This window comes from Myotis lucifugus, unplaced genomic scaffold (genome assembly GCF_000147115.1).
Source record: "Myotis lucifugus unplaced genomic scaffold, Myoluc2.0 scaffold_27, whole genome shotgun sequence".
NCBI classification, from domain to species: Eukaryota; Metazoa; Chordata; class Mammalia; order Chiroptera; family Vespertilionidae; genus Myotis; species Myotis lucifugus.
The window spans coordinates 106703-128730 of NW_005871075.1; the positions used below are offsets into that span (position 1 = coordinate 106703).

The 22028-nt window shown below is 42.0% G+C and overlaps 1 protein-coding gene across 1 annotated transcript in view; it reads right to left on the reverse strand.

Moving 5' to 3' along the window:
- Positions 1-22018, reverse strand: part of ZBTB10 (zinc finger and BTB domain containing 10) — a 30601-nt gene extending 8583 nt beyond the window's left edge. The window contains exons 1-3 of the mRNA XM_006086281.3: positions 21563-22018; positions 14949-15840; positions 1777-1875 (exon numbers count right to left, since the gene is read on the reverse strand). Coding sequence (XP_006086343.1) covers positions 1777-1875; positions 14949-15840; positions 21563-22015 — 1444 coding nt within the window. The 5' untranslated portion in view covers positions 22016-22018. The remainder of the gene's footprint in view (positions 1-1776; positions 1876-14948; positions 15841-21562) is intronic.
- Positions 22019-22028: the final 10 nt, after the last annotated feature.

The window sequence follows — 22028 nt, forward strand, 5'->3', positions numbered from 1 at the left end:
CTGAATCAGTCCATTCTTAAAACAGATTTCTAAACCAAAAGCAAGGGCAAGAAAACATTCCTGTACTCAGTGATTCTCTGAACAGCAAAAGTCTTCAAACTGTAACCCAAATCTGTAAACTACTAACTTCAAAACCTTTTTTGTAAATTCTTTCAACAGTTAGGAGAAACCACCTTAAGGGAGCTTCTCCGAGTTTTGGCTTCGTTTTTTGCTGGTGTATTCTGACTTCAGAAGCCCAACAGCTTTTGGTAAGAAGTACTCCTAGTAGTCCCCTCCCCATCAATTCTTCAAAAAATGTCTAGGCTACACAAGCTGAAACAATGACCATCTATATCCCTGTATGTACATTCAACAAATGTTCATTTTGCAGAATGTGCTCTGCAATACATACACACACCTTTGATGTCTATTTGAAAACAAGCTGTACAACCATCTCTTCACCCCTAAACACAGCGTGCATCTTCTAGAACTTTCTCCCACATAACCACAGCACCTTTATCACATCCAAGAAATTTAAAGTTGTTCAACACCTGTCATTTAATCCATACAACATATTTAAATATCCAGCTGTGCCCAGAATGCCCCTTTAGTCCTTGTTGGGACTGGTCCCCTTCAATCCATGGTCCCTCTGCTTGTCTTTCCTGGCACTAGACCTTTAGAATCTGGACTAGCTGGACTTACGTCCATCTACCTCATTTCCTGTGTGATCAGATCTGGGGCAAGAACACCATAAACACTGTGCGTCCGGAGGCCCGTGTTCCGGTTCCTTTCACTGTAGCACTATGTTTGATCACTCGGTGATGGTCACTCATCAGACCTCTTTATTGTACAGCTACCTTTTCCTCTTTGTAACTGAAGACACCATCACCCTGTAAACCTTCCATTCCCACATCCCTGTGCTGTCCTGGAAGCCCATCAACCATGTCACCATAGAGTGACGTTCTTGAATTATTTCCTGTGGGGATGCAAAAATATCATTCTTCTATATTTATTAGCTTGTCATTCTTCTGTAAAGAAACCTTTCCCTTTCTAATTGACTCATAATGTATTCATGTAATTCTGTGGAATGTGCATGAATTCTTTGTTCCCTAAAGTACAGCTGATATACCAGGTAAATATTACTATTTAGAATTAATATTTTCTGTAGCCAGCAACAGCCAATTATTTTATATCAAAGCTAATTCAAATACATTAATCATTCTAATAATTACCATTCTCATGCCATCTATACTTTAACACAGTGGTTCTCAACCTTGGCTGCACATTAGAATCACCTGGGAATCTTTTTAAAATCCTGATTTCTGGGCCTCATCCTCCGGAAATTCTGTTTCTTTGTTATGGGGTGAGGCCACAACATTAGTAACAAAGAAACAGAATTTCCAGAAGAAGAGGCCCAGAAAGCAGGATTTTAAAAAGATTCCCAGGTGATTCTAATGTGCAGCCAAGGTTGAGAACCGCTGCTTTAACAGAAGTCATCATAATTACTTTTGATATTGAGTTTTACAATGTCCACCCAACAAAGGAGAAATGCCTATCTTTTTATTTACAGGCTTCCAAAGTCCATCATAATCACAGACACCACAGATGAAAGTACTTACATATAATCCTCTCCTTTAAGAAAAAGAAACTGCAGTAGGTCCTTAGTAAACATGTACACAAACACTTCCCAATCCTCAAATCCTCTTAAATGTATTCTTTTTAAATTCTTACTGCACGGGTGGAGGGGTGTTAAAGGGACACTGTAATACTGTCGACAACAAGTCCTGCTGTGCCTACCAGCATCGCCTGCATCCTGCCCCAAGCTGGCTTCTGCCAGCACGTTTGCGTTCACATTCCTGTCACAGTCCGGCCCCGGGAGCAGAGCACCATCCAGATCTGAAAGAGATGGAGAGTCATCTGTTATTACAGCCGCACCACAGCTGCCACCCAACACACTCCCTTCTGGAACTGTTTCTTGGGCACACAGAGGGCTATCTGCAAGTGCTGAACACCTGCTCAACACCGCAAGGCACGGAAGGGCGAGACATGATTTTCAACCACAAGAGTAAGTGCACACTCAGCAGCAAGCACAGTGTACTGGAGCATGGGCTGCCAGCCCGGGGGCACCGGTACTCCAGCTCCATTGGCTACTGGCTACACGAGCGCATGTCAGTTTCCTCACATGCATCTACTTGTATCAGATTTGACAGAGAAATTAGGTTAATGCAAACCAAGGGTTTAATTATGATGTCTGGCACCCAACAGAGGATGACTACTGCTGGTACTAAGTACTGGATGTATAAAACATCATATGGCTCAGAGCTGGGAAGGAAATATAAAGCTAAAATAAAAAGGAAGCTATCAGAGAAGAGGTCATTCCCAAGAGTTCATAGTGAACTGTGGAAAGGCTGTGATAGGCAGCATAAAAGGAAAAAGCACACTAACGTGTTAATCCCTTTAAATCTGTTCCATCCCTTCATTTCTGTTTCTTTGTTATGGGGTGGGGCCACAACATTAGTAACAAAGAAAGAGAATTTCGGAGGATGAGGCCCAGAAATCAGGATTTTAAAAAGATTCCCAGGTGATTCTAACGTGCAGCCAAGGTTGAGAACCACTGGTGTAGACAGTTCCCTGGCCACAGTGGACGGTGAGTGCCACGTGCCTCTTTGCTCCTGGTTTTGCTCCCACCACCACTCTCCCCACACACTGCCTGAGAGATCTTCCAAAAACATCAATCTTTAAGTTGCTCCTTTACTTATGATCGCCCATGGTTAACCACAGCTTTTACAATAATCTTCAAACTCCTTTGAGTCCAACGTAATGTTTCAGGTGCCTGCTTAGGAATCTAGACTCACCCACTGGCACCATCTACTCTCCCAGATGAATCACACATTTCTGAAGACAGTGTTAAAATGCCGCGTACTATGGACTGTCCCTCTTCTGCCTTCTATTCAAGACCCATCCTTGGTATCACCATTCTGTACTGCTCCGATTCTCAATACTAAAGGTTAAAAAGTTTATGGTGGGCAAATATAATCATACAATGAGACGCTACCCAGCAGTGGTTCTAGTGCAGCTATAAACCCCAAACCACCCACCAGATCTGGTACTTTCACACTACGAGGCCAGTAGGATAACACTTCCATCATGACCGAGAGAAGAATAGTTTAATTGATCCCAAGTAGACACAAATAGTCATGTAGGCTCCTGCAGGCTTCTGTAAAGAATTTGGCCTTTTTTTGCTAAGAGCAATAAAAGGGTTTTAAACAGGCTGTTAGTCTCATTTGTCTTAAACAAAAAAAAACACCAAAAAACTATTCCTGGTGTAGGAATGAATCAAAGGAGGGCAAGAGGAGATATAGGGAGACCAGTTAGGAAGCTATTTTAATACTACAAGTGAGAGCTGGTGGTGGCTTGTGACTTGGTTGAATGGCCATGGCAAATGGAGAAAAGTGGATGAATTTGAGAGTTTGTGGGGCAAAACTGACAGGGTTTGGTGACAGACTGGGTGCTGGGGTGGTGGTGAAGGTTTTCAGACTGTTCGCTAATGGCAGCTGAGAACTGAGGAAAAGAGCCCATTCCTGGAAGGGACAGGAAGGTGTAGGAAGTTCAATTGTGAACTTTACTGAGTGAAATGTACTTCAGAACAAGGCTGAATAATATGCTTGGGGTGGGACGGGGTGAAGAAAGGCAGCGCTAGGACTTCCTGGAGACCAGCTCTGCCACGGCCCCGCTGTGAAAACAGGCTACTTTGCTTCTGTGATTTGAGGACCGCGCCACAGTGCTCGTGCAGTCCCTCCCCCAGCAGCACTGCTAGCTGGGAACTTCCTAGAAATGGCATTTTCAGGCCCACCCACAGACCTACCAGAGACTCTGGAGGTGGGGCCCAGCAACCTGGAGTTAGTAAGCCCTCTAGGGGACTCTGATGCTCAGGGAAGACTTAGGGCTGTATTTTTTTCTTCCAGGTGGAGAAATTTAGTACCAAAAACTTTAGATTTGGTGCTTGAGCTGGGGACAAAAATGTTTGAGTCGTTAGAATACACATGGCAAATAAAGCCATGGGAGTAAACAGATGAGGCCTTGAGGAATCCTAGCATTTAATAATCTACCAAAGGGTATACAAAGATTGTTAGAAAAGTATTTCAAGAAGTAGTCCACGGTGACAGTGCTGTCAAGAATTCAAGATGAAGCCTGAAATATGGGTCACTTTCATTTCATCCAAGAATCCTGAGCACCAGTGGGTGGGTGGGTGGGTGGGGGCAAGCAGGAAGTAACAATGGCCTGTGTTAAGAATGGGAGATAGCCCTAACCGGTTTGGCTCAGTGGATAGAGCGTCGGCCTGTGGACTCAAAGGTCCCAGGTTCGATTCCGGTCAAGGGCATGTACCTTGGTTGCGGGCACATCCCCAGTAGGAGGTGTGCAGGAGGCAGCTGATCGATGTTTCTCTCTCATCGATGTTTCTAACTCTCTATCCCTCTCCCTTCCTCTCTGTAAAAAAAAAAAAATCAATAAAATATATTTAAAAAAAAAAAAGAATGGGAGATAATGAATTAGGAGATAATACAATTTGAGAAATTTGGCTGTAAAAGGGAAGAGTGCCGAATAGAGTAAGAGTTTTGTCATTTATAAGATGAAAGTAATAAACATATTTAAATGCTGAAAGGAAGAAGTCACTAAGAAGGGGAGAAGTTAAAGCTATTGAAGAAATACCACAAAAAGAAATGGTCAGGTTTGTAAGGTTCCCAGGGAGTCTGTTTGGGTAACAGGAGAGAGAGCAAGGAACATCTGTCCGGAGAGGAGTTTGAAGGCAGCACTCAGGACTTTTCTGTCCAGTAGATGGGAGGGTGATGCCAGAGTATGAAATAGGTGGGACATCAGGAGGATGACTGAGAAGTAAACAGACCACACTCCTTCACCTGGTCCTTCAGAGCAGAACACTATTTGGGTCTTATTTTCCCAACTAGAGGCCCGGTGCATGAAATTCGTGCATGGGGGGTATGTCCCTCAGCCCAGCCTGCACCCTCTCCAATCTGGGACCTCTCGAGGGATGTCTGACTGCCCGTTTAGGACATCCCTCTCACAATGCAGGACTGCTGTCTCCCAACCGCTTGCCTGCCAGCCTGATCGATGCCTAACTGCTCCCCTGCCAGCCTGGTCACCCCTAACTGCCCTCCCCTGCTGGCCCAGTCATCCCTAATTGCCCTCCCCAGCAGGCCTGATCGCCCCCAACTGCCCTCCCTTGCAGGCCTAGTCTCTCCCAACTGCCCTCTCCTGCTGGCCTGATCGCGCACAATTGCCCTCCCCTTCTGGCCATCTTGTGGCGATAATCTTGTGTCCACATGGGGGCGGCCATCTTGTGTGTTGGAGTGATGATCAATTTGCATATTACCTCTACTAGATGGGATATTTATCAAAATGCATAATAAAAAGCTTTTCAAGAAATGTTAAATGCTACTTAAATAATCTGCCCTTTGCAACATTACTAGTTTAGTTGTAATTAATGGTGTTTGAAGAATAATTTCTCAGTTTTCAGGTGTACAATTGCACTAAAACACGTCCATACACTGAAAAATAAGTGAAATTCAGTAGCTTTGTTTTCCTACGAAAAGTTAAATGTATTTTGAAATTCAAAAATAAAATGCAAATCACTATCCAAACAATGTTATTAAGTTTCTGTCTTTTAAAAACAGTAATTCGAAAGTGTAGCCTGTTGAGAGGGCATTTGTCAAATTCCCACAATGGTTTGTCAATATGGGGTATTTCTATTTATGTAACATTCTATAGTGATTTGTTGAAGGCTTTCCTCTGCTGGTTCTTAAAACAGACATCTCCCGTCGTCTACCCCATCTCGAAAGTATTAGAATTTAACTTGTAATCTTTAATCCTACATGGACACTAAGTACACAACAGCAATAATAGATGGCTAATGTAGTCGTCCTGTGTGCAATATTTCCCCTCCGCACAAAACCACACCCGTGCTAGACAGTAAATCTCTTTGGAGAGGTACCAGCTACTTGGTTCTTGGTATTAAAAACAAACCTCAACACAGGTGAGCTCTGCCAGGCTGACAACAGCTTTCCTAAGTAGCATGCTTAATGCATGAAGCAATACATCACATCACTCTGGACCTTACGTGACACCAGCCAAACTGCCTAGCAACTCATTTCTCATCAGTTTCGCTGATGTGAGTGGGAGAGAAGCCAGGTAACCAACTGTTCACTTGATATAGGGACGAATTTGCTTCGCTGGGAAGCAAAGGCAGTAAATCTTCCTCACCATCTTTTTCTCTAAAATTATAAGATTAAAAAGTAAACTCTTTAATATATTTGCTTTTCTAACATTCATGACTTTGCTATGGAAATATTTCACTTCATTTAAACTTAGCAAAAAGGGCTAAGATCTCTCTACAATTGTCAGACCTTTTAAAGAACTATTAAAACGTTAGTTTCACAAGATAACAGCTTTCTGAATGGTAGCAGGTATTATGTGTGCTGTGTAATATGATTCAAATCATCAGAGCTAAATGATAAGCCATGTATAATTTCTTCTATTTTTACAAATGTCTTTCTCCCATGAACAGGTAATAGCAGACCCCTCCCTCAAAGAAGACAAAGAACAGAGTTTATGCATCAAGCAGTAAGTCCTTTTGTATATGCTTTCTCACACAAACTTTCCATGTGTATGTCACAATAGTAAGAATGTTCGTATCCTCGTTGCATGAGGGAGCTAAGATTAAGCTAGACTCTAGCTCAGCCGTGGGCAAACTATGGCCTGCGGGCCGGATCCGGCCCGTTTGAAATGAATAAAACTATAAAAAAAAAAGACCGTACCCTTTTATGTAATGATGTTTACTTTGAATTTATATTAGTTCACACAAACACTCCATCCATGCTTTTGTTCCGGCCCTCCGGTCCAGTTTAAGAACCCATTGTGGCCCTTGAGTCAAAAAGTTTGCCCACCCCTGGGCTAGCTGCTAGAGGTAGAGAGCTGCATTGCTCGTTGACTCAACTCCTGGTAATGTGTTACAAGCACCAGGCGTGTGGCCTGGTGCAGAGCAAACAACCAAAAAGGGCTCAATTTGCAATGCTGTCCACCTTAAACTCACTTTCTAGTGATACTTGATATACTGTTCTGCTAAAGGAGCAAAGATAACCCTCACTACACTCTGCTAAACCAGCATTCAACTTTATTAACTTCCCTTTATTTAATACAACCATTTCAAAATCTTAAATGGACCTCGATGTCAGCTATCACTGTTCTTTGCACTTATACATTATCTCTAAAGCATCCTCCAGCCCAGCCAGTGTTACTCAGTGGTTGAGCCTCAATCTATGAACCATGAGGACACATGACTGGATTGTGGGTTGGATCCCCAGTAGGGGGGTGTGGGAGGCAGCTGATCAATGATTCTTTCTCATTATTGATGTTTCTATCTTTCTCTCCCTCTCTGAAATCAATAATATAAAAAAATAATATAGCAACCTCCTCCTCAGAATTCATTTTTAAAATAATTCTCTGATTAACATGTCTTGCCTTTTTAAAACATGACCTCTTGTAGGTCATGGGTTTTTTAAAAATCTGGTTCACAAGCAATGGAAAGAGCATCCTATATAATAAAAGGCTAATATGCAAATTGACCAAACGGCCAAATGACCAGTCGCTATGATGCGCACTGACCACCAGGGGGCAGACGCTCAACGCAACCTCTCCCGCCTCTGCAGCAGCACTAAGGATGTCCGACTTATGGCGGGCCTAAGCCATCAGTCAGACATCTCCCGAGGGCTCCTGGACTGTGAGAGAGAGCAGGCCAGGCTGAGGAACACCACCCCCACCCCCGACCCCCGCCAAGTGCACGAATTTCATGCACTGGGCCTCTAGTGTTTTTATGAACAGGTATAGGTTATTTTCACTTCCTTCACTGAGATCAGTATTTCCCTCATTCAGTGGAGTAAACAGTTGTGATGTGGTCTATGCAATAAAGCACCCTTGAGCTCCTGCAGCAGTTCCCCTCCACGCGGAACTGCGCCTCCCAGCCTGGGCTCTCCCGTTCCCTCGCACTCCTCAAGGCAGGCACTCTGCCATGACCAGACCTCATCGGGCTCCCGGGTCACTTCCCACTCCATGAACAACACGCTACAAATGCTTTTGTGTTAAAGGCAAATATAAACAGATCGAATCTCTAGTTAAAACCTCTCGCTGTCTCAGAATCTAAAAGAATTTCACAATTACCACGTCAAACAGAGAATCACAGTCTGGCCCTAACCTACCCACCAACCTCATCTCCCTGTGACAGCCCCTTTCTATTCTTTTACCCACTATTCCAACTTGTCAGCTGCAGCAGGGAACGTCCTCCTCCCTCCTGGCAAACCCCACCATACGAGGGCCAAGCCCACTGCTGCCTCTGCAGTACGCTCTCCCCATGCTTCTTACTGAGCACCCATCACACTGCACTGGGTGCCACGGCCACCCCACTGTGAACACGTGTGCTCAGTCTTACATCAACATCATCTGGCATGTTGCTTAGTTTCTTGGAGTTTTAAATAAAACTTTTATTACCAAATTTCCTCGTGTTATGATGTGGAAAACTACTTTGGAGTCCCAGAAATGTAATATTTGGATATAACAACTTTTCTGGAAAGGAAAGCTTTGAAAATTTAAAACTATCTGGTCACCCAGAATATTAAAGTTCTGTCAGAAATCAAACATTCAGTGTAACAGAAACTCCGATTTGACGTTTTCAGGGTTTAGAAAATGTAATGCCCTTAGCAGGTGGTAACCACAAAGATGCCCTTCTCCCAGGTCCACACAAGCCTCCTCAGCACCCAGCAGGGGTCTGGCCACACGGTCTGTGTCCTCAGGGCTCTCACTTAGGTTAGCACAGCCATCTTTTGGGTCAAACAAATACGGAAAACAGGGGAGGAAAGAATACAGGTGGAGGAAAGATAGAGAAGGGGAAGAGATGGCAGCATAGGCTTACCACCTTATAGATGCCTATTAGCATTCTTTCAAGATTAAATATTGAAGAGTCTTAGGCATTACTATATTTTATAGCCCATGAACTACTGGTGGATTTTTTTTTTTTTAAATGAGTATCAGGGTCCTGGCCAGGGTGGCTCAGTTGGTTGGAGCATCATCCCATACACCAACAGGTTGCAGGTTCGATTCCCAGTCAGGGTACATACCTAGGTTTCAGGTTAGATCCTTGGTTGGGGCATATATGGGAGGCAACCGATCAATTTTTCTCTCTTTCTCTCTCAAATCAGTAAACATGACCAAGACCACCTTGTTCCAGAGTATTTGTACAGTATTAAAATTTTTTAATGAGCACCAGACTTTCAAACTACTATTTAAAACCCAATTATAATAGTTTATTAAAAAAAATAATAAATCATCACTTAAATTATACTCAACCAAAAGGATGCTGGGAAGATGAGGAAGAACATCTGGAATCCTTAGAGCAGTGGTCAGCAAACAGGCTCACGAGCCACATGTGGCTCTTTGGCCCCTTGAGTGTGGCTCTTCCACAAAATACCACCTGCGGGCACGCATGTACAGTGCGATTGAAACTTCGTGGCCCATGCGCAGAAGTCGGTATTTTGTGGAAGAGCCACATTCAAGGAGCCAAAGAGCCGCATGTGGCTCACGAGCCGCACTTTGCTGAACTCTGCCTTAGAGGAAGAAAACTAACCCAAGATCTAGGCCCATCACCTGTTATCTGAAACCCCTGAGGTGAGGTACAGAAGGCAGATATTTCAGGGCTTAGAAAGTAATTAACTACAACACTCCCGGTGGGGTCTGTACAGCATCCTGCAATCAAAACAGCACTTCCGCAACAAAACAGAGATTCACAGCTAAGGGAGTAAGACTATCAATAGCTGGTTTTGCGGCCAACTGGGTATCAGGTTTTGTTATAAAAATGATTAAGAAAAAGCTTTAGGTAGTTTTATAGCTTTCAAGATTTTAGAATTAAGGTATTTTCCTTCCTTCCTTTCCATTGCAGTGGTTCTCAACTCGTGCGTCGTGACCCCTTTGGGGGTCAAATGGCTCTTTCACAGGGGTCGCCTAAGACCATCCTGCATATCAGATATTTACATTACGATTCATAACAGTGGCAACATTACAGTTATGAAGCAGCAACGAAAATAATTTTATGGTTGGGTCACAACATGAGGAACTGTATTTAAAGGGCCAGAAGGTTGAGAACCACTGCTTAGAGACATTATGTGGGATAAACTCAGGGCTAGTTAAGTGGCAAAACTGAGTCCAAAGCCCAAGCTCCATGGTTTTTAAACATATTTTAAATAGTTCACACAGCAAACATATGTGACATGGTCAAAATATTAGAAGTCTCAAATCATATGGTCATTTTTTCAAGTGTAAAGATGTTTAATAACTTTAAAAATATGGTCACTTAGAAAGCATTTTTAGATTCTGCAGCACATGAAAATAATGCCAAGTACCAACTACTACCCAAAACACAACAGAGCAGAAGTGGTGGTCAGCTGGTAACTAATTACAGAGTTTACTCTAATTAGAAGAAGTAATTCATTTCAAGTATGTGCCACGTCAGGGTATCTTAAAAATACTGAGTTTGAGCATTATTTTCTCAAAATTGTTTAATAAATACTCAAATTAGGTTTTTTAGACAAAAGGCAGTTATAAAAACTGAAAATGTAAAGCTTAAACCCAACTCAACTCAATTCACAAATGTTGTGCAGCTGTTTTCCCATCAGAACTACAGATGAGAGAAAGGAGCTTTCAGATGAACTGTATCCCTTGACCAAGACCACCTTGTTCCCGAGTACTGTTATCAGTATAGGATTCTCTCAGCTTCTATGAAAGATAGAAATCAATTACATAGTCTGCTGCTGCATCACTAGAGAATGCTTCTGAGGACGCTGTCTGTCATACTGGTTGGTGTCAACTTGACAAAACCGCACGGAAGATTCCTTCCAGAATCCAGTGCCAGAAGCCTGTCACCCTGCAGAACGGCTGTCCCCTTTTGAAAGAAGCTGCTTAGACTATATGGCACTTTGGAAAAGGCCAAACAGAGAGATGTGAAAGGCCAATTGCTGCCGGAAGCCTGAGGACAGGGAGGGAGGGGTGAAGAGGTGGCGTGTGGGACTTTTTGGGCAGTGGAACTAGTCTTTATGTTAGTTCAAAGCAGATCTAACTTTGAGTAGTGAGTCCAATAACAGACATGCTAGCCTCCGATTAAAAATACCCTCTGAATCAAGTTCCTGATATCCATGGGTGTGTCGTCTTCTCTTAATATCTTACAACATTTCTTTGAGGCATCCAAACACCAGCTTCAACATTATGCGGCAAAAAGACATTATTTAGAGCTGTGCTATACAAACTGTAGGCTTAAGAAACCCAAATGTGCCAAGCAATGCTTGGAGAAAAAGTGAAGAGTTCGCAACTCTCCAGACATTTAGGTATAGAACCTTAAATTATTTTAAAAGCATTTATTTCACTGAAAACTTCCTCTATTTACTTAATAAAATGAAATGAAAGTAAAATCAATGTGTGGGGTTCATAAAAATGTTTGAAGTTTTAAAAGGGACTAGTTTTTTAAAAAGAATGGGTCTAGATTACAGTGGTTCTCAACCTGCTGGCCCTTTAAATACAGTTCCTCATGTTGTGACCCAACCATGAAATTATTTTCGTTGCTACTTCATAACTGTAATGTTGCTACTGTTATGAATCATAATGTAAATATTTGATATGCAGGATGGTCTTAGGCGACCCCTGTGAAAGGGTCGTTCGACCGCCAAAGGGGTCGCGACCCACAGGTTGAGAACCGCTGGTCTAGAAGATCAAGCATGTCAATCTCACGGCCCTTGGGCCACGTGCAGCCCACAACAAGTATTTTTGTGGCCCAGCTAATATATCAGTATGTAAAAAACGTTTTAATAAAAATTTCAACTTAATTTTTACAATATCCTATTACACATAATTATTAATAGAGCTACAGTGTTCGCTGATGACTCATTACTATAATCATGTTGCATTCATTTCCCTTACTCGCCCTACACGCAGGCGCACCATTTCTCTCCACTAATACTAGCAGCGAATATTTTAGCAATTGCCATGTCATTAGTCTTGTACAGACTTGTTTGGTGTGTGCAACAGGAAGTATTCCACTTTTGGAGAACAAGAAAAATAGATTTGTGTTACGCTTATTAACTTGTGCAGTTATTCAGTGTCTGGTAAGTTAATATTCTCAAGAAAAAATATTAAATTTTATTTAAACGTTCTATTATTTTATGTTAACGATGACTCATTTATTTCAGCTCTTTGTATTCAGCATGTCTCTATAGAAATAAACCTACATTTCTATGAAAATTGAAGCTTTTGTTTTTCTGCGGCCCCCATAAACTTACACCTTATTTGGCCCGTGATAGCCTTTGAGTTTGACATGCTTGTACTAAACCAGCGGTTCTCAACCTGTGGGTCGCAACCCCTTTGGCGGTTGAACGACCCTTTCACAGGGGTCGCCTAAGACCACCCTGCATATCAGATGTTTACATCACGATTCATAACAGTAGCAACATTACAGTTATGAAGTAGCAACGAAAATAATTTTATGGTTGGGTCACAACATGAACTGTATTTGAAGGGCCAGAAGGTTGAGAATCACTGTACTAAACAGTCTTAACAAAACATGAGACCTGCCTCTATTATCTCCTAGCTGAATGACCTTGAGCAAGGCCTGACCCTCAGTAAACACAGACCCACTGTGTTCTCTACTGGTCAGAACTTGCCTAAGAGGTGTAGTCTATTCTGTCCACCAAAACTTCCAGGTGAAACAAGCCAGGTGATGTCTATGACTGGAAAAATCCACAAGGTGGGAGGTACAGCACTTAGCCCAGACGACTTCAGGGAAATTCTTTAAATGCTAATATCTGAAGAGTTATCAGGCAGATTAGAAGTTAGAGGTTGGGCTCAGATTATACTGCCCAAAATGACAGAATTTAGTAATGAAAGCAAAGCAATTTTTGGCTCAATATAAAATAACTTCCTAATAATCATAGTTAATTATCCTATACTGGAATAGGCTGCTTATAAAAGTTTTCTAAGTATTCAAACAGAAAGTCAAGCTGAAACTATAAGACCATTTTATATAGAATTTGGTGGGAATTACACTGTACTGGAAAGCCGATTTTAAATAACCTCAATAGCCTCCCAACTTTAAGAGGGATTAAAATGACCATGATCGATGTTGTGTTTTTATGTACATTTTAAAGATGAGAAATTGAGGATAAGAGTTAATTTGAAGAAGAGCTCATTTCCAAATCCTGAATCTATTTGGGTTCTTTCCTCTCTTTGAGTGGTTCTCATCCTTGGCTCACATTATAATCACCTATATACCTTATAACAAACCCACCAACCAGGCCATATCCCCGACCAATTAACCAGAATAACTAATGGAGAGACCCACGTGATGCCAACATACGGGCACGACTGACACCCACTGTTCTACACCAAGGGTCGGCAATCCAGCTTTCCTGGAACACATCCATGTGCATGTTTCTATCCTGTATGACTGTTTTCATGCTACAATGGCTGAGTTAAGTAACTGACCTTATGACCAGCAAAGCCAAAATAGTTACTGTTTGGCCCTTTACAGTAAAAATTTGCCAATCCCTGGCTCTATATCAATTGTGTCCTAACTCTTATAAACCGGATGGAGAAGACCACCAAACAGTGTTTACTACACACACCTGATGTTCAAACAAGCAAAATTTCTACCGATGAAAACTAAACCCAAACCTAAAAAGCCACAGGAACCATTTCACAGGATTACTATGACATTTTGCCCTTTCCCAAAGGGAAAAGGAAATAAAAACAGTAATTCTTTTTAACAGAAAGTACTCCATCCCCACATGATCACACTGAACAGCGACAGAGCTTCAGGGCAAAGCAAGCATTACATCACGTGCGGCGCTGGACAAGTGTGGGGTCTGCAGAGAAAACCTCCAACCCACCGGCTGCTGCTTCAAATAAAAAGTTAGACAGGGGTAGTCAAGTTACGTTAAGGCAAAGTTCCAATCTATTTCCACCCCTCAATAATGCCCTGCACCCCACTTTTTTGAAAACCCACACAACAAATATGACATGCTAAGATTCTTGTACATACTCCTTTGATATATTGAAAAGTCTCAAAGAAAAATTTCAGAGGCCTCTCTTAACTAAGGAAAATGAGGTAAGAGTGGGACAAATTTAAAATATTCCAGCTTCTGTAATATTTATTGTAAGAACAGCAGCTCTACACAAATGAGAATAACACTATTACCATTTGCAAAAATCTATAAGCACTTGTAAATGTTTAATTTACCGAAAACATTAAAGAGTAAAGGATGCTGCCTGGGCAATGTGGCTCAGTGGTTAAGCATCAACCCATGAACCAGGAGGTTAGGGTTCAATTCTGGTCAGGGCACAGGCCTGGGTTGCAGGCTCAATCCCAGTAGGGGCATGTAGGAGGCAGCCAATCAATGCTTCTCTCTCATCATTGATGTTTCTCTCTCTCTGAAGTCAATACAAATATATTTTTAAAAGAGTAAAGGATATTAACTAGGTATCAAAAATGTTCTGAAATAACAAACTACATCTTACAACTAAAGAACTTATCGTTCCCAGCACTGGGTGCAAAAAAGGTGAGCAGAGTCTAAAGCAGGAAAGTCAAATTACTAAACATTGAGTGACGTCTGCATGTCAAACAATATAGGCAAATGCCTGATTATTAACACAGCCTTTGCATAACCCACAGCCACAGGCCTAGAGAAAATACTAAGATACCAAAATTATGTGCTTGAATAATTTCACCCTTCTATTTTAAATATTCAAATTTCTTATTAGTTACGTGTATTTCATAATGAAAAAAAACTTTAAAAAGCATACTTCAACATTATAGCAAAATGGAATTATGCTGAAAACTGAAATAACTTTGTATGCACAATATTTACCCGGTTCTTCCTTAATGAACGACATATCTTCTTCTGGATAGGCAACAGGTGGCTGCATCACGGAGCAGTCTTCCAAACTTGTTTCATTATTAGGTGGTATATTATAAATAAATCTCTTTGCAGTTTGGTTTTTCCTCCTTGTTTTGTTGCCAGTTTCTTGAATTCCCTGGGAGCCCATATTATTCCAAATAAACACTTTTGTTTGACTTGGGGCTTCACTTTCAGTCAATTCAGGTGAACCATCCTGAGCCCAACCACTGTCATTCATTTGGTAGTTCTCCATTTGGCCCTCATCGACATTGCAACCATCATTTTCAGTTTTTACATTACTTGCCAAATTGGTAAGATTCCGTGTTGCCCAAAAACTGGCAATTTTTTGATCCCGCGATGAAGACAGACCATCTCTACTAACTGGTTTTCTGTTGTTATAGTCCACAACCACAGACTCCGGAGCTTCAGATTTAATGCTTATATTTAAGGCATCTTTAATGAAATTTCGGCAAGTCTGAACAACTTCGCTCATTTGCAGATAGCTGGCCACGGTCATCACTTCAATGGCATTTTGGCTTGTGAGCACCAGGTTACCAGAGTACAGGAAGTCCAAGATGACGGAGAAACCTTGAACTGCAGCAATATCTAAGTGGGTAGTATTGTTTTGGTTAGGGCTTTCTTTGTTGGAAAAGCAATATAAAGTCTTAAAGAAACGGCTGCCTGCAACCAGGATGTTCTTATGAGCTTTAAAGATTTTTCCGCTCACCACAATGCTGACATCACAAAGAATACCTTTCTTTCTCTGCTCATTTAATTGTCGAAGAAGTTGATAGCAATAAGAGTTTTCATTTGGCCTACTATTAAAGTCACAGTATCCCTCTTCTGAAGGTATTTCTGATTCCTATAATCGAATGGAAAACATAAATGTTAAACTCAAGTTCCTCATATAAAATAGGTAGTACTTGCATATCCTCCTGTGTACTTTAAATAATCTCTACATTACTTATAATACCCACTACAATGGAAATGCTGTGTAAATAGTTATTATACTGTGTTGTTCAGGGAATAATGACAAGAAAAAAGTCCGTGCATCTTCAGTACAAGCTCAACCATAGCCGCCCTAACTCCATAGTACATGTCAGCAACAATGTAATGTTTTTTCCCAACATGTTTGACCTGAGGCTGGTTGAATGGGTGGATGCAGAACCTGCAGGTGCAGAGGGCTGAATGTACACTAACGTTAGTAATCACCACAAAGTGCTCACATCCCAAGTGCTGAGAGGAAAGTGTGAACAGCTTGGTGCACGCCATTGCTAATATAAGAAAAATTGAACACCTGAATGAGAATCAGCAGGATTTCATTTACAGAGTAACATGTATCATGTCCTTCTTGAAATATAAAGTAAGGACAAGAATTAAGAATTACTGAAGTTAAAATAAAACACTCTGCAGTGCATTAGCATTAGCAAAGCAGGAGCTGCTTCGAAGCTGGCCCATTCAGCACCCGAGCTGCAGGAAGGACATGGCTATGTCTAACTGTAGTGACCATTTCAGGCTCTGGTCGTTGTGTTCTCAATTTCCTGGGCTAGTCCCAGGTTCTGAAATTCCCCGCCATTATCAGACCAAATATCCTAATTTTAAAAAATAACTCATACAAAAGCCTGTACACCAAAACATTTGCCCATTCTATTTTAAACACAAACTACACAAATCAAGCATAGTTATTCAACCACTTTTTCTCTCATTACTATTGTATAACAGTGATGTTCCCTAATTTTACAAGCAACACTAGCAACTTCTTTTCCACTACGATCAGAGCACCTATTAAATGTGCCCTTGGAAACAAATGGTTTACAAGTCAGTGTGTGTTGCTTTCCAAGGGGAGTATTACTTGAGGATTTGGGTGAAACATAGCTAAAATAAATGGCCAATATTATTTGCTGAACCAAATAAGAAATTCTTATACTAAAGGCAAAAAGTTATCACTAGTGATCAAGACTCCTAAAGCACTGAAGACTAAGACACCGGTGTTAGAAGCACAGGAGGTGCATCTAATCCAGATTTCTCTCGGGAGGGGGGGGGGGGGGGTTGGAGGAAAGATTTGAGACTTAGAAGATGAAAGAGAAGGATGGAAGGATGTGCATTCTAAGCAAAGTAGATAGTGGGAGAAAAAGAACCAAGATGGCTACAATAGCTTTACAATTCCAGATTTCTTAAAATACTCCAGGGTGATCCAAAAACCCAAGATATGCAAATATGCACTTACTAACACTTAAAAAGTTTCTATAGCTTTCATCAGATTATTAAGAGATTAGAATCCCCGACAAGATTAAGAATCACTTCTATAGGTGCCAGAGCTTTAGAAGCAGAGTGATCTGATTGGATTAGTGGAAGAGATGACCGGAGCTAAGTAGAGGATTAATACTGGGGGACTAGGACTGGAGATACTGACCAGCGGAAGCCACTGTTAACAGTGTAACATACTTGCAATAATCAAGGACCTTAACTAGGGAAGATGGATAATGTTAATAGGGGGAGAGATGGTGAGGCAGAGTTTGGAAAAATATTTGGGAGGTAAAAATCAGAACTTGAGTGATTAACTGGATTGTGGGGGTTGGGGAGAAAAGAATCAGAGGGTCCTCAGCATTCTAGCTTGGGAAGCTAGATAATGCCACCAATTTGTAGGGAAATCTACACCACCCTTCTGAGGGAGAGTGAGAGAGAGAACTTCAGTTGCAAGCAGTAAACTCAACTGTAGTCAATCAATAAATAAGAAAATGCTATTTAGCTAAAAACCAACAAGCAATTAGCATTTACTTCCCTGCCCAGAATTATAGTCCCCTTTCAAAAAACAATTATGGATTCAAACACAATGTTAGGACCTATACAAATAATATTCTACAAAGTGGTTCTTTAATGGGCATAGGTTCATCTTTAATATTTCTTCTTCTTAGTGAGATGGTTTTCAGATTTTCCTCCTAAATTGACAAAAACAATAATCCTTGAGCCATACTGTTGCCAAATTCAAAGAAGGCTGGTAGCTTTGCTTCACCTTTGCTTTAGTGATGATCTCAACATAGTCCACTTAATAATGTCAACCAGACCAGATCTGAACTCAGCATTTACTTTCTGGAAAGGCTAAGTAAATGCATAACACCAATACATCCGAGTGCGTGTCTCAGGGTTAGTAAACTGGAAAGGGCTGGCACAATGTGCGATGTAAGCTATGAAATTTCACAAGTGGGTAGAAAGTGACCTGAACCAACAGACAGTGGAATAATCACTGTTAAAACAATTTTTTAAAGTCCTCTAGGCCAAATGGTCAATTCCTGTATGAGCTAATTATTGAACTTCTATAAAGACATAGTCAGCTGTTACTCAAAATACAAGGGATAGCCTGGCCGCTGTGACTCTGTGATTGAGGGTCAACCTATGAACCAGGAGGTCACAGTTAGATTCCCGGCAAGGGCACATTTCTGGGGTTGCAGGCTAGACCCCCGGTAGGGGGAGTGCAGGAGGCAGCCAATAGATGATTCTCATCATTGATGTTTCTGTTTCTCTCTCTCCCTCTCCCTCTCCCTTCCTCACTATGTGCTGTCCCTTACATGTTATACTCACATATGCTTATAAAGAATTACAGGCTTCTCTTTGAAATTGAAGGCCCAGAACAGATTTTGAAAGCTTATTTACAGACTCTTCCATGAGGAGTCCTTCACAACTAACATCCAGTTAACAATATCAAACTTTTTAAGAAGGTGCTATAATGTTTTAGTCACCACCATGAAATTAATGAAAAAGAACTTTTCTTACCTACAGGAAAAATAAGAAAGAAAATTAACCCTTAATGACATACTAAGATTTGGCCAAACTCCTCTCAAAAAACAGGCCTCCTTAAAACAACAAAAAAAGAGTGTGTATGTAATAGAGTGAACTACCCCAACCTCCAACTGAATTCTTGCCTGAAGAACTAACTCTAACACTCTTATTTCAATGTTTTTAAGATAGGAGGAAGTTGATGCAAGGCATTTTTTTATGGAGCTGAGAAAAATGGCATGTGTGATGAGAAATCTCAGAATGTTCAAAGAACTGAATGGCCAAGGTCTCAGAAGGTATGAAAAAGGGAACTGGTTTGCTCTCCAGAATCAGTGTGATTTCGTGAGATAAAGTAGCCTCCAAACTGATAAAACTGGTAACACTAAGACATGAGAAACACCAGGCCACAAAAAGCATCTTGTTACACTTATCTGCAAAGAAAATAAGAATGATGATAAAAATAGTCCTCATTTACTAAGTGATTATGTGCTGGCATATATACTTTGCATACATGAGAAGCTACGTTTTGCTTGCCAATAAAGAGAATTAGGATTCAGGTCTCCCTAACCTTAAACCCGAAAATGCTCTTACAGTCTGTGTTATACTGCCTCCTATTGGTAATCAAAGACTGCAGGACAATGGAAAAAAATGAACTGTCCACAGGATAAGTCAGTTCTTGAACCTGTCACTCATATTAACAAGGAGAAATGTAGGTGGTACCTGCAAGGCACACAATAGCAAATTAACACCCCAAACTAAGGTTAGCTAGAATTAACATAGACAAATGATTAGGATCAATTCAGAATGGAAACATCCAAAATCCAACCAAGGGAACCAATATATAGCCTCAAAGTAAACTGTATCCCCTCAGTCTGATGAAAGAATGTCTCAAGAGAAAGAAGATGGGCTGCATAAGAGATCTATAAAAAGAGAGCTTCAAGGAGGCAAAGGAGATGGGAAGGGAGGGATAATTCAGAGATCAAGTTTAATAATGATTTTACCCAGGAGTGAATTCCCAGATCCGGATGCATGCCTGGGGGAGAATACATGCCCCACACCAAGTCTGTCATAAGGTGATCCAACTAATTCCCCTTCCTCTGATTTCAGGTTCACTAAGCAGCTAATTATAATCTGCATTTCCATTCAGCTTTGCCTACAGGGAGAGACTATGCTGATAAGAGGAGTAACTGGCCCATTGTACTAGTATATTAAGAATTCTTTCTAATTGTCTATTTTAATTTTTCTGAATAACCAACCTACCATTATTAGAAAAGTCTACTTTCATTTTCACAAGTTTCCCACCTCCATCATTTTACTAATTAACTTCAGAAATACATACTTAACCCTTTAAAGCCTCGGACTCCTCTTCTGTAAAATGAGAGCAAAATGATGATTTTGCAGAGTTAAGGTAAATGCGTATTTGGCATATGGAAGACAAGGAAATGTTAGTTCTATTTCACTCCATGGCCCAAGCTCACAAAGCTAGTAATTGCAGAAAGCTGAGATCTGAACCCAGATTTACTCCAAAACCCGTTCTTTCCCCATTACAACATTCCTCACAGGCTCTGGTCTCAGTTATCACCAAGGGCTCTAAGGCTCAGGACAATTTACTTAACCTTTCTGGGCCTTGTATCTTTAAATAACCTTCCTTCTGGGCTTAGGCAGTTAAAATTTGTGCAAAACTATTGCCACTGTCCCCTGGGAAAAACAAACCTACACTTTAAAGTTCAAGCCTTAACTCCTGAGAAGGTTCTGGGCTATGGAGTTACTAGATGCTGCTTAATTAACTCCAGTGTAAGTGTTCTGAGCACCAAGATCATTCCAATAAACAGGGGGGCTACTATCAGCAAGTCGACTTTCCAAGCCAATGACTGGCTACAAGTACAAAAGAGCGAATCCCACCCGCCAGCACAGGTTGTCCAAAAAGTCTTAAAGGAGAACTGATCAACCTCTGCTAGGCCTGAAAGGGGATTATCAAAATGGTCAGGACTACTCTCTCTAGAGTGGAAATATTAAAACAAAAAAGGAAGAACCAGTGTGCAGCTTACTTGTTTTGTAACTAAGGACTTGCTTTCAAGGAGTTTGATAAATATGTACTCTACCAGTCAAATCAACTTTTGAAAAAGGCAGATTATATAAAATCTCAACACAGAAATCTGGGTAGAACAGGCAAAAACTACAGTAATTTACCCAAAGCAAAGTTCAACAAGTTCAAAGAAGATGAATTCAGTAAAATTATGTACAAGAGAAAGGAGTGTTAAGCAAATAGCTTCCACTACATTTACATACTGCTCTCATATTTCAAACTATTCTGACTTGATGTAAAGAGTTTTCTCGGCTGGATGTTTTCCTAAAAGGGTGGCATCAAAGGTTAAGGAAATTGTTTAATTCATTCTTCAAAGAGCTCCCAGGTTTGACTTCCACCAGCATGCTATAAAACACTGAACCGAAGGAGCTTTTCAAAAATCACAGGCAATGAAACTTTTGACCGCAAAGTCAACCTTTCCGGGTTAAAGCCTTCAACCCTGCTTTCCTAAGTTTTCTTTTTTATTCAATCTGATGGGGCAAAGAAATGAGTCGTAAAACAACGAAATAAAGTTAGCGCTCCGCTGAATAAACTGTCATCCCCCCGCCCTCCCCAACTCACCGATTAACTTCTGAAAACTTGTTCCTGGGCTTCCCCACCTCCCACGCCCACGGGGCCCGCACCTCTCCCGGCCGCAACGATGCTCCCCGGGGAGAGCGGCGCGCGGAGCTGACCGCCCTTCCCCGCCAGGACCGGGGCGGGCAGGAGCGGGACCCGACCGTACCTGGGCGTTGGCTTCGTGGAGCTTGTGCTCCGTGGAGACGTGGTGCCGCAGGAGCAGGGTCTTCTTGTAGTTGCGGGTCCCTCGCGACAGCTCGTCGTGGCCCCCGGGGGGCAGGTCCCCGCCGCCGCCGTCCGCGGGGGTCTTCTGGCACCAGCCGCAGGACATGAGGCCGGTGTCCTGGCAGTAGCGCAGCCAGGGGAAGTCCCGCAGCCAGGCCGCCTGGAAGGAGCTCTGCAGCTTCTGCAGCAGGGACTTGGGCCGCGCGAGCGGGAGGTGCGGGACCGCCTCGCCGTCGCCGGGCCCCGCGCCGCCCTCCGCCTCGTCCCCGCCGTCGCCGCCCGACCGCCGGCCGCCGCGCCGCCTTCCGCCCGCTGCGTCGCCAGGCACGCCCCATCCTCGTCGTCCTCGTGCTGTCGTCAGGGACGCGCCGTCTTGCACCGAGTCCTTACCCATCAGCGGGTCAGCT